Here is a 13,465-nt window from a genome sequence, read left to right as displayed (position 1 = left end):
ACTAATATATTTTTTAACCATTTCTTCATATAAATAGGTAAAAGCCACCTTCATTGATCTTAGCAAGTTGTAGGATTCTCCAACAATTTTGTTTATTTGTTTAACAGGAGACAGGTCACATGAGATAATTACTCCTAAGTCTTTTTCAGATCCCACTTTCTTTACTTCCTTTGTTCCACTTGTATATTGTCCTGATATTCTTTTTTTTACTTTTACCAAACTCCATTATGCTACATTTCTTAATGTTGAAGTCTACTTCCCACTTCTTACTCCATTCCCAAACCTTGTTTAGGTCTCTGTAGTGATTCACAATCCATTTTGGTTTTCACTTTCCACAACAATTTAGTACGGTCTGCAAAAAAACTCGTGTAACATTTCACATGTATTTACCAAGTTGTATTTTATGGGAAGGGGAGCTATGCTCGTGGTGACCCGTTTTTGTATCTCACAAGATCAAGTTTGTTCTTAGATGTATTGTGTTTGCACACACTCTTCTTTCATCCAATTTGTTCCATATATCTATCACTGTTTGGGAAGCTGTAGTTGTCCTTTTTGAGTTCCATTGCATGTCCTCTTGTTTTTCCTCTGTCCCACTTTAATAATTCCTTTCTATCATGGTGTTCTTTTCCTTTCATAATTCTGTAGATGGTTAGTAGGTCCCCTCATTATCTTCTTTGTATCTTCCAGGGCCGGCAATTCTAGTTCGGCCAGTCTTTGTATTTACCTAGTTGTATTATACGGGAAGGGAGCTATGCTTGTGGTAACCCGTCTTTGTATCTCTTAACATCAAGTTTTTCCTTAAAATCTTGAATAGTATTTGCACACACTGTTTCTTTGTCTTTTTTTTTTTTTTTTCTCAGATCTCTTCTGTAATTATCTTTTTTGAGTTTCTTTTCATGTCCTCTTGTTTTTCCATTGTCCCACTTTAATAAATCATTCTTATCTGAGATTTCCATTTCTTTCATAATTCTATAGATAGTAGGTCTTCTCTTTCCCTTCTTAGTTCCAGAGTTGGTAATTCCAATTTGGACAGTCTTTGTTCATATGTCATTTTGGAAAGAGTTGGTGCCAGTTTAGTTGCTCTTTGTATTCTTTCTAATTTTTTTATATTCTTTTTGGTACTGGGTGTCCATAGTGTTGCTGCGTACTCGAGTTTTGGTCTTATTAGTGTAGTTGATTCTTTTTTTTTTTTTATCATTTCCTCATCCAAATGTGGACATGGTAGTGAGAAAAATAAAGAGGAAAGGGTGACTTTTTGGATAGATTTAAATGAGTGTCTAGAGAGTTTTGGGATTAATGTGAATGTAGCAGTGTTGAGCAAGCGGGGGTGCTCTCTCTCCACCACCACTACCACAGGAAGAGGTAGAATAATAGGAGTGGTAAAGGACAAGGGAACAGCATAAATGATGGACAGTTGTTATAAAAAAGTAGCATGATTCCACTTTGAGTAGAAATTTTACCCTAACATAGACAAATGATGTATGATGCCAGTTTGTAGGGGCACCTTGAAACAGTCCTTAAAGCAGTGGCTGTATATTATCATGCAGTCCGTCTTCCAGTATGGGGTTAATAGGCATGTATAGTATGTGCATAGGTATGTTCTAGTCAGTAAATGAAGTGGTGCATATTTTCCAAGATTGCTGCTCTAATAATGTTATTTTTAAATTATATGTGTTCAATAATACATTCCCTTCTTTAGTTTAATTATTTTTCTTCTGATCCCCAGGATCCAGGATCAGCTATTCCCAAGGGTACCCTCTTGGCAATTTTTACAACTCTAATCACCTATATTATTTACCCTATCATGATTGCAGCAGTTGTTGTTAGAGATGCCAGTGGAAAACTTCAAGGTATGTTGTATGGTCTGTTCAACATATGGTTTGGGTTTCAGATCAGAGTGATAGTAACGTGGTGGTAGTTTGAGCGGTGTTTCGGAGGCTTTAAGATAAACGCGGCGGAGCAGCGTAGCTCTGTCTCTCTGTGGTCTTCCTTCTTCTTTATTTTGTGACAGGAGGTGTTTATATACATGGCTCGTGGCTAGGTTGCCGACGAGATATTATTTATTTACAAGATGCTGTTTTAGCAAATATTAGAGATCAGGATAGGTTTTAAATACTTTAACAATTTGCATATACATATATACAATGAATTACAGTTGTCCGAGGTTGGACAGGATGGTCATATCCCGTAGGAATATATAATTTGGATCAAATGGTAATTGCTTGGCTTGGTGGCAAACCTTTGGGTTGGTGAGGCGGTGAGGTCCTGTCCTGGACAATAGCGACCTGACCCGGGACGACCAGGTGCGTGGAGACGTCAGGTCGACTACCAGTCTACTCCTGCTATGCACCCGATGCATCTTATGCGTGCTGGTAGAATAAGCAGAGGTGGTAGATGCAGATCTAGGAGATTTTGGTGGTAGATTACGTCTTCTAGGAGGTCTAGACGCTAACAGTTGCTCGGCATACGCTACCAGTGTCAGTCCACGCGACACCTTGAGATTTGAGATCCACATAGCTTGGTGCATGAACTGTTAAGGAGATAGAAGAAAGAGGGGTGTGCCTAGGTGAAGGGGTTGACCTTCCCTGAGTGGCAATGGTGATCTGCACAGATAGAAGGGAGATACTTGGTTATGGCATGATAAGATGAACATGAATGATAAATATTGGTTTTGGAAATAGATGCCTGGATTTTTGTTGGGGCTAAAGAAACTTATACAATTCTATTTCTGAGGCTATAGCGAGGTGTAGGGATCGGTGGAGTGGTAGAGGTGTTTGTGTCTAGAGTCTCGGTCGTGCGTGTTGGTTGTAGTATGGGCGGGGATGGAATGTCATCCATGTCGAGACCTCTGGGAACTAGTTTTATATGATCTAAATGTAGGATAGCCTCTGTGAGTTCACGCAAGTTGAGGGTTTTGATCTTATTGTGCGGAAGTATGTCAGTGACCCGGAATGGACCATGGAATTTGGGTGCAAGTTTTGATGTGGGTTGGTGGTTGGTGTTGTATATAATGTCACCTACAGAAACATTGCAATCTCTGGAGCGAGCGTTCTTCAACCTAAGCATATCTGCTTTTGAGAGAGTCAGTGACTCATGTACTCTCTTGAAAAGAGTGTTGAAATTATTGAGAGTTACCTTGACAAAATCATTGAAATCATACACAGGGGGGGTTTCTGAAGTGAGTAGGTCGTACGGCATTTTCTTATCAGACCCGAACAAAACAAAATGGGGTGATTCCGAGATTGATCTATTGATTGCGCTGTTGATGCAGGCTTGTATCATGGGTATGTGTTCGTCCCAAGATGCGTGTATGTCTGTGGCAAGGTGTCTGAGAATATTGAGTATCTTCCGATTTTGTCGTTCAACGAGTCCATTTGAGCTGGGGTGGTATGGTGTGGTGTTACACTTTGTAATGTTGAACTGTTGGCAGATATTTGTGAGAATGTCGTTAATGAATTCAGTGCCGTTGTCTGAGATTAGTGTTTTCAGTGTGGTGTATGGGCAGATGATGTTATTGATAATTGTCTGAGCTACACTTTTTGCTGTCTTGTCCGCTAAGGGAGAGAGGATGCAGAACCGAGAGAAATGGTCGATGCATACGAAAAGGTACTGGTTTCCATTGAGAGTGATTGGAAATTTGAGTAAGTCAATGGCAATGGTTTCAAAGGGTCTGGAAGGTGTTGGGTAATTGTGTATTGGTACTTGATCGCAAATATGACCTTTATGAGTTATACATGAGTGGCATGCGTCTATGTATGTGTGTATGTCTTTACGCATGGTGGGCCAAAAGTACTTTAACCTTGCTTGCGAGAGGTACTTACTTGTCCTTCCCGCAATGTCCTGCTAATGGAGAATCATGTAGTATTTTGAGAACTTCCGGAACAAGATTTGTGGGAACTACTAATTGTGTAACCATGCGGTTTGGTTCGCTTTTGTTTGTGAGCAGTGTGGTGTGGTAGAGAACCTGGTCTATGAGAGAGTAGTTGTCTATGTTGGGAGGAAAATCGTCTGTGTTTGTGGTGTCACCTGAATTTAGATAGTGTATGATTCTTTTCCATAGGGGGTCTGTCGCTTGAGCGGCAATGATGCGTTGGTGGTAGATTACGTCTTCTAGGAGGTCTAGACGCTAACAGTAAGCTTTATATCTGTTAGATAAATTTTATTGACCATATTTTCAAATTTATGACCATGGAATTCACAGGCACTGGGAAACGAAAACAAGTACCTTTATGTAGGTTTGATAAATGCATTGTTTGGATAGTAATCACTAAGTATTTCTCTGCTTTTCTCTTATACACACTGTTACACCCGCACCTCTAACCTAAAATAATCAGTTAGTAAGGGACCTGGGAGAACAATAGTTACTCTTATAAATACTGCCTCATCCCTTAAAGGTGGGTGAAGAATAGAAATTATTGTCATCAGTTATTATCTTTAACATATAACATCACTATTGAGGTTAGACAAAGATAGATATAATTATTTTCATATATTGAACAGAAATATATGTATTTGATCATATCTTCATTACATGCAAAGTAATTCTCATATTCTTACACATGTGAAGTAGGATGAAATCTTAATCACCATTACTTGCATCCAGTAGATATATACTGAGAATCTGATCTCCACAATATTATTCATATGAATTAAATTCAACACAATGAATAACATAAGCAAATAAATTCAATTAATGTAATAGGCATGCTTAAATAAATAATTAGACCTTGTATTAATCTCAGTGGAAGAGTTTACCACCACGTGATTGCATACATACATACATACATATACCAATGCTTTTTCCCCCTTACAAGGGAGGTATCCAAAAAGAAAAAGGCATAAAATTATTCCCACCCATTCCATCCCTAAATACACTCCACTCCCCTCCACCCTCCCTCCCATCTTAGCACCTCCTAGATGACGGGTCATCCCTGCACCTTGTCCACTGCCCTGGGTCAGAGAGTGTTGCAAGTCACAGCACATCCACAGCAAGGCCGCTTTATTAAATCGGCGACCCCCCCACTCCGTCCCCCCATGCATAAAAGGAGAAGACGGGGAGAAATCCCTTTGGGCTGCGTCAATTTTTCTCACACATACTCCCTCACCCCCCCATCCCCCCACCCATTCCACCTCAAGCATCACAACATCATCCATATACAACCATTCTCCATTCACCCCTGTCTTCTGTCCTCTCCCGTCCTTCCTCAACAGACATTCCCCTCTTCCCCAAAGCCCCCTTCACCCCATCCATCCACCTCATCCTAGGACGTCCCCTCATGTTCACTCCCTCCACATCTGCCTTCCATACCTCTTTTGCTAGTCTTTCTTCACTCATTCTTTCCATGTGTCCAAACCATCCTAATACTCTTTCATCAACCCTATCTCTCAACTCCCTTTCCACCCCTGTTCTCCTCACCTCCACATTTCTCACTCTATCCAGCCTAGTAACCCCCATCATACTTCTCAGACACCTCATCTCAAACGCATTCAAACTCCTTCTCTCTTCTTCTCTTATGTTCCATGTTTCTGCTCCATACAGTGCTGTTGGCACAATCGCTCCTTCATACAGTCTCCTCTTAGCATCCATTCCCAAAAGTCTATTCCTCATTACACTTTTTATCCACCAAGGCATTTACTCACTTCTCTCAATCTACATTCTACCTCCACCCCCACTCCACCTTTTCCTGCCACATTTGCACCCAAGTATATAAAACTATCCACTTCCTCCAGTCACTCTCCCTTAATGCTCACTTCCAGTCTGCTGCCACTTTCACCCCTTGTACATCTCATCACCTTACTTTTACCCACATTTATCTTCAGCTTTCTTCTTTCACACACTCTCCCAAACTCTGTCACCAACTTCCTCAATCCCTCCTCCGATCCTGCCACAAGCGCAGTGTCATGTGCAAACAACAGCTGGCTCACCTCCCACTTTACTCCATTCTCGTTAACCATCTCCAATCCCTGACCCACCACCCTTGCATTTACCTCTTGCACCACCCCATCCATGTACAAGTTGAACAGCCAGGGCAACATAATGCATCCCTGACGAAGTCCCACCTTTACCTCGAACCACTCACTCTCTCCATTTCTTATCCTGACACATGCTCTACTACTCTCGTAAAAACTCTTGACAGCTAGAAGCTTTCCTCCTATCCCGTATATCCGCAAAACCTCCCATAGTGCCTTCCTGTCTACTCTATCGTAAGCCTTTTCCAGATCCATAAAAGCCCAAAAAATATCCTTCCCCTTTCCAATAGCTTTCTCACATATCTGTCTTACCACAAAAATCTGATCTACTCAACCTCTACCCGTCCTAAATCCACACTGTTGTTCACCAATTACTCCCTCTGTTCCTCTCCTAATCCTCTCAATCAAGACCCTCCCATAAGCCTTCCCAACTACACTTAACAAGCTAATCCCTCTGAAATTACTACACTCACACTTGTCCCCTTTTCTCTTGTAAAGTGGAACTATACATGCACTCCTCCAGTCCTCTGGCACTCTACCCTCTCTCCAGCAAACATAGTATGCATATACATGATATATTAAATATGATAATTGAAAATCTAATTAATCTCCAAATTTATCAAGATTAACCTCTTCAGTACGGGCCTTAAATCTCGTGGGCAGCAGCCGATGCCAGCCATACGACGTGTCGTAATAATACTCACATCATAAGATATAGTCACCGCTTATATCGATCGTTCTCTCTTTCACCCATGAATTTTGATAACCATAGAAAATGTGATTACAGACAGTTTAGAGAGTATGTCATTACGGAGGGGCAACTACAATAAATATAATCAAGACGCCGATATGGCAGCCTCGCGTATCCACTTGCTCCTCATGACGCCTACGTATGCGGCACCGTATGGAAGGGGTCAAAATGAAGTTCCAATACAATACAATTTCCAACCTTACATACCTTATATGATTGCTCTTTTCCTCTTTACAGCAACCCCCCATTTATTCTTAATAGCAAATCATGCTAATTCATCCATGTGTATATGAATCCCCATTCAAGCTAACACAATGTGCATGTTAGTCATTTGGCTGTAAGAAGAAAAGAGGACGAAAATCAACTTTTTACTCGTGTTCAAATGTAAACAAGTTACAACAATGGATATGTCGACATACATTGGTCATAAGCATGAATCATACCTTATTCATACATTACAAGAAATTAAAGCAAATACATCCTTGAATTCTCATACACTAATTAGAATGTAACAATCTTAAATATATAACATATACACAGATATGTCCACCTTCAAAATACTTTGGTATTTCTCTTGCGACAATACTGCGTCTGCATGAAACAAAGAAAATGGAAGACACAATACAACAGAAAATGCAATACAACACAAGGGTGACTATGGTACATGGTATGGTAACAACACACATATCCCAAAAGGCCCCTTCCCCCATATAAAGCGAGTGGCCAAGTTAAAGCATACACCCACCTATCCATGTGGCAGGTTGTACTGGGTTGTACAGCACAACTGCCTCATTTGACATGTAAATGGATAAGGAAATTTAACAGCCTTAACTGATGTTCTTGTCTGTTCTATAAATTTGTTGCGGGAATGAATGAAGGAAGGATGTTGAGGAGCCCATGTCAAGAAGTATGTAGCTGCAGCTGAAACAGTCACCTTTGCTCTATGCATTTGGACTGTTGTGGCAAGTAACGGTTACTGATGGGAACTGGAGAGGATTGAGGGATTTGAACCTACAACTAAGCAATTGTAAGACCAGTACACTTCCAATTATGCCAGTAGAGGGTGGGGGTTCACTATATAATGAAGCAGTGGGTATAAACTAGTTTTGGCTGTTAAGCCCTAATGTGGAAGTGCTGTGTCCTGTTGCATTGCATTTGACCCAAGCAGTATGGCTGGGGATAAGGATCACTCTTCAAACATGAGGGGCTAAGATATGAGGGACAACAAATGGATAGGTGGGTGTATGTTTTAACTTGGCCACTCACTTTATATGGGGGAAGGTGCCATTAGGATATGTGTGTATATAAGAGGAAAGCAGAGAAATACCTAGTGATTACTATCCAAACAATGCATTTATCAAACCTGCATAGGATAACCTAAAGGTACTTGTTTTCATTTCCCAGTTAATAATGTATTACATCAACATTTCAGTCGAGTTCATATGTTTCTAGTTTATTTGCAATATTGTTTACTAATAATTAAGTATTTTTTGGATAAAAAATTGTGTAGTTATTATTTTTGTTACACAATATTTATTTACAAGCATGCTAAACAAAATAAGTTTGTTGTATAAATTACTGTAATTCAGGCACATTCATAACAGTGTACTTTCTTATTACATTCTGTTTAGAATTCAGTAATTCTATTCCACTTTGTTTTCTTACATAACCAGATCAGATTACTATTTTATTTCGTAATAAATTATATTATTAATGCAGTCACAATAATAACCATAAAAAAGATTTGCAATCACATATGAGGCTTTATTTATATAAATAAAACATTCCAAATGTACAAAAATAAATAAAAGTGACTTGCATTTTATTTTTTTCCTCGCCTCAACTTTTGTGCAACCCCCCTGGAAAAAATTCCTGGCTGGGTGCACCCTTGTAAACATATATATATAAATATATATATATATATATATATATATATATATATATATATATACGTATATGATATATATGTATACATATGTATTTACCTAGTTGTATATTACGGGAAGGGGAGCTATGCTCATGGTGTCCCGTCTTCATATCTCATTTTATCTAGACTGTTTTTAAATTCATGTATTGTTTTTGCACGCACCACTTTCTCATCTAACTTGTTCCAACTGTCTATTGCTCTGTGGGGAAAGCTGTTCTTTTTCAGATCTCTTGTATAACTGTCTTTCTTGATTTTCTTTCCATGTCCTCTTGTATTTCTACTATCCCATTTTATTAGATCCTCTCTATCAATAGTTTCTATGCCTTTCATGATTCTATAAATAGTTATCAAGTCTCCTCTCTCTCTTCTTTGCTCTAATGTCTGTAGCTCAAGTTTTGCTAGTCTCTCCTCATATGATAGTTCTGAGAGTGTTGGTGGCAATTTTGTAATTGCCCTTTTTATTCTTTCAAGTTTTGTTATACATTTTTTTGTACTTGGTGACCACATTGTCACTGCATATTCCAATCTTGGTCTTATCAAAGTGACTTGTATTTTCTTCACCATTTCTTCATCCAGGTATGTAAATGCCACTTTGATTGTTCTTATTAAATTATAAGTTCCTCAGAAAATTTTGTTTCTATGATTCTCAGGGGACATATTATTCATAATAATGACTTCCAGGTCCTCATTTTCTACTTTTTTTTTTATTTCTTCTCCCAATTTATATGATCCCACTATTCTTTTTTTGCTTCTTCCAAATTCCATTATACTACACTTCTTAATATTAAATTCCATCTCCCACTTCCTACTCCTATCCCATACTTTATTGAGATCACTCTGTAGCGACTCACAATCTTCTTCAGTGTTCACTTTTTTCAACAATTTTGCATCATCCACAAAGAAGCTCATATAACTTTCAATTCCTTTATCCATATCAGTAATATATATAGCAAATATTATTGGGGCTAGAACTGTTCCTTGTGGAACACCACTTATCACTTAATACCAATTAGAGTGTTTGTCTCTTATCACTACTCTCATTTTTCTTTCATGGAAGAAGTCCTCCATCCACTTCAGCAGTTTGTCCTGTATTCCTCCTGCAGCTTCTAATTTCTTTAGCAACTTCTTATATGGCACCTTATCAAAAGCTTTTTTCAGGTCTAGAAATGCACAATCAGCCCATCCATCTCTTTCTTGTATTACATCTATTAGTCTTGAATAGAAACACATTAAGTTTGTGACTCATGATCGTCCTTGTCTGAATCCAAATCGCCTTGGATTTAGTACTTTTTTTTTTTTTTTTTTTTTTTTTTTCTTTTTTTTCCTCTCCAAATGCCTTACCCATCTACTTTTGATAATTCTTTCACAAATTTTTGCTATCGTACTTGTTAGAGAGACTGGTCTATAGTTAGTAGGGTCTTCCTTGTTTCCTCATTTATATATTGGTACTATATTTGCTTTTTTCCAATCTTTTGGAACTTTTCCTTCTTTCAATGACCTGTTTATCAGGCTATGTATTTTGTTAGTTCATTCCTGCATTCTCTCAAAATCCAGTTTGCCATTTCATCTGGTCCATGTGATTTTCTGACATCGAGATTACTCAAGTGTTTCATTATTTCATTCCTTGATAATTCTATCTCTTTCATAGCGGGGGGCTTCCATTCGATATCTCTAGGTTGCATGTTCTCCCTTGTAAACACAGATTTAGAATGCTTGTTCATAAATTCTGCCATTTCTATTTCCTCTGTCTATTCAACTCCTTGTCGTAGTTTCTCTAATTCTTGTTTGTTTTTCAGGTTGTTGTTTACAAATCTGTAAGATAGTTTTGGTTGATCTTTACATTTTTCTATGACATCTTTTTCATATTTTCTCTTTTCTTCTCCGCACACTAGTACATATTCATTTCTATAACTGGTATATATTTTCCATTTTTCAGGTCTTTTGCTTTTTTCCATTTTATCCAAGCTTTATCTCTTGTCTTTTAACTCCCTACATCTTTTTTTGTACCAGCACTTTACATATTCTTTTTCTTCCTTTCTTTTGTCTTGGGACATACTTTTCCACTCCTTTATAAATTTTTGTCAAAATGTTCCATTTCTCTTCTAGTGTTGTTTCCTCCTTGTGTATCCTTTCCCAGTCTGCTTTTTGAAAGAATTCTCTTATATTATAAAAAAAAGAAAAGAAAAAAAAATCATACATCAATCTTCCCATTCTATATTGTTCATTTTTTTTCATGTATTTTTCCTCATTTAGTTCCAGTTCAACCAATATGTGGTCACTTTTACTTATTGGTGTCTTATATTCAATCTTGTCCACTATTTCAGGTTCTGATGTGATTATTAGGTCCAGTCTCGATGGTTCTTCCTCATTTCTATACCTAGTATTCTCTTGAATCCATTGCGTCATTGTATGTTCTATAATCATATCAAGTAGTATATTTCCCCATAGGTTGTCTCCACCCTTCACTGTCATCTCTTCCCAGCAGATTTCTCTACAATTAAAGTCACCCATTATAACTATTCTTCCATCTTCCATTATTTTATTTAGTGTTATCCTTGTGTCTTCTAACATACTTTTGTGTTCTCTCTCTTCCCACGAGGCCATTTTAGGAGGCACATAATTTACTACAAACTTCCTGCTCTTCCCATCCCTGTCCTCCACTTCCATCATAATCATCTCCACTATATTCTTTTCATATGTGACATTCCTCACATTTATATCCTTCTTAGGAACATAACTCCACCCCCTTGTTTTACCTCTCTGTTTCTAATCCAATAATTATATACAACATGTCCTACACTGTTGGGTGGTAGTGGACTTTTCAATTTTGTCTCTACAATTCCCATTATATCCGGTTCTTTTTCCTTCAGATAATTATTCAGTTCGTTCAAGCCTGTTATTAAGCCATCTATATTTGTGTAAGACACTTTTAATTTTCTGCTACTTTCATTGTGTTTTCCGTTTCCCTTCAGTTTTCCTCTGCTATGAACCATTTCCTCACTTTCATATCCACTACTCTCCAATAGAATTTCTCTTTTTCTGACTCTGTTCTTTCCTCGTTTTTTTCCTTAGCTTCTATATATTTTTTTTTCTCATCCTCTCTTTCCTCTTTATTCATTTCTCTTTTTATCCATACCTTTTTATATTGTTCACTGTCTGCTAGTTTCCCTGTTTTTGATAAGATATTCTCTGCTATTGTTTGTGACCAGAATTTAACTTTAATTGGTCTGGTCTTATCTGTATTGTATTTTCTGAGCCTATACATTTTTTCTATTTGTTTCCCTATTTCTGGTTCATCTTCTTGAACTACTTCTAATATATTATTTACTTTTTCCTTTTTCCTCCTTTATTCTTGTAGTCCTATTTAGATTATACTTCTCTTCCATCCCTGATATAATTATACATTTCTTTTTACCTGCTAAGTCTCTTACTATGTTCTCCTTCTCCCTCATCACTTTAACCACTTCCATACGGTGACGCCTACGTAGGCAGCATGAGGAGCAAGTGGGTACTCGATTATGCCGACGTCGGCATCTTGATTATAGTTATTGTAGTCGTACCTACGTAACCTCCATTCTCTCTAAACTGGCTTCATCATATTTTCTATGGTTATCAAAATACACGGGTGAAAGAGAACGAACGATTGAGCACTGACTTTATTTTTTATAATGCGATTATTATGACGCAACATCGTACGTCGGGCAGCTAATGCTGCCAGACGTGCCCCAGAGTGAAGAGGTTAATAACTGTGTCTTCAATTTGTTCTTTCATCTGCTGTTCCATTATACCTCTAAATTCAATTTTATTGTGTTCTTGTACTTTTTTCCAACCACTTACCTCTTTTGCTATGGACTCTTTATTCTCTTTATTACTCCTCTTCAATTCCTCATTCTCTTCCTTTACTTCTCTTAACTCTCTTTTTAATTCTACTATTTCTTTAGTTAAGTTTTGATTCTCCTTTATTTCTTCCAGCTTATCAACTCTTTGAGTAATTGACTTTATTTGGTTAAACTTAGCTTCCAAATTTTCATTCATTTCTTTTAGTTTCTCCTCTAAATTTACTAGTCGGGGGAGGTTGTCATATCCTCCCTCATTAAATCCATGGAAATAGTCACCTTCCATTGCTCTACTCTTATCTATATTTCTAATTTTTACATTTTTACTAATCACATCGACTTCACCATCAGGCCATCTCTTGTTTACATAGCATCTGAGTTGTTCCAGGCCCCTCTCTTTCCCTTCCTCATTTCCTTCCATTTTCCTCAGTAATCCCTCTCCTTCGCCTTTTTCTTCACCTTCCCAATACACCACGAGCTTTCCCCTTCCCTATAAATACAACACAGGTACTTCTTTGTCGTTGTGATCCTTGAAACTTGTAGAAATCACTGGAGTCCAGACTTCACTGCCACTCTGACTGTGGGTGTGTGTATTTACCTAGTTGTATTTTACGGAAAGGGGAGCTATGCTCGTGGTCACCTGTTTTTGTATCTCACAAGATCAAGTTATTCTTGTATTGTGTTTGCACACACTATTTCTTTGTCCATTTTGTTCCAGATATCTATCACTCTGTGTGGCAAGCTGTTCTTTTTCAGGTCTCTTCTGTAGCTGACATTTTTGAGTTTCATTAATGTCCTCTTGTTTTTCCTCTGTCCCAATTTCATAAGTCCTCTCTATCAAGGCATTCTTTTCCTTTCATAATTCTGTAGATGGTTAGTAGGTTTCCTCGTTCTCTTCTTTATTGCAGGGTTGGCAATTCCAGTACAGCCAGTCATTGTTCATATGTCAAGTTTGAAAGTGTTGGGCCATCTTTGTCATTG

The 13,465-nt window shown here is 37.9% G+C and overlaps 1 protein-coding gene across 2 annotated transcripts in view; it reads left to right on the top strand.

The window, feature by feature from the left end:
• The window catches only part of LOC143032857 (bumetanide-sensitive sodium-(potassium)-chloride cotransporter-like), a 292,888-nt gene that overhangs the window by 216,128 nt on the left and 63,295 nt on the right, over positions 1-13,465 (top strand). For both annotated transcript variants that reach the window (XM_076198045.1, XM_076198052.1), the window contains exon 9: positions 1,727-1,850. In XM_076198045.1, the coding sequence (XP_076054160.1) occupies positions 1,727-1,850 (124 nt within the window). The remainder of the gene's footprint in view (positions 1-1,726; positions 1,851-13,465) is intronic.

The sequence above is a fragment of the Oratosquilla oratoria genome, chromosome 1 (assembly GCF_046742065.1).
Source record: "Oratosquilla oratoria isolate Oo_2021 chromosome 1, ASM4674206v1, whole genome shotgun sequence".
Lineage (NCBI taxonomy): Eukaryota > Metazoa > Arthropoda > Malacostraca > Stomatopoda > Squillidae > Oratosquilla > Oratosquilla oratoria.
This window is presented reverse-complemented; position numbering and strand designations above follow the sequence as displayed.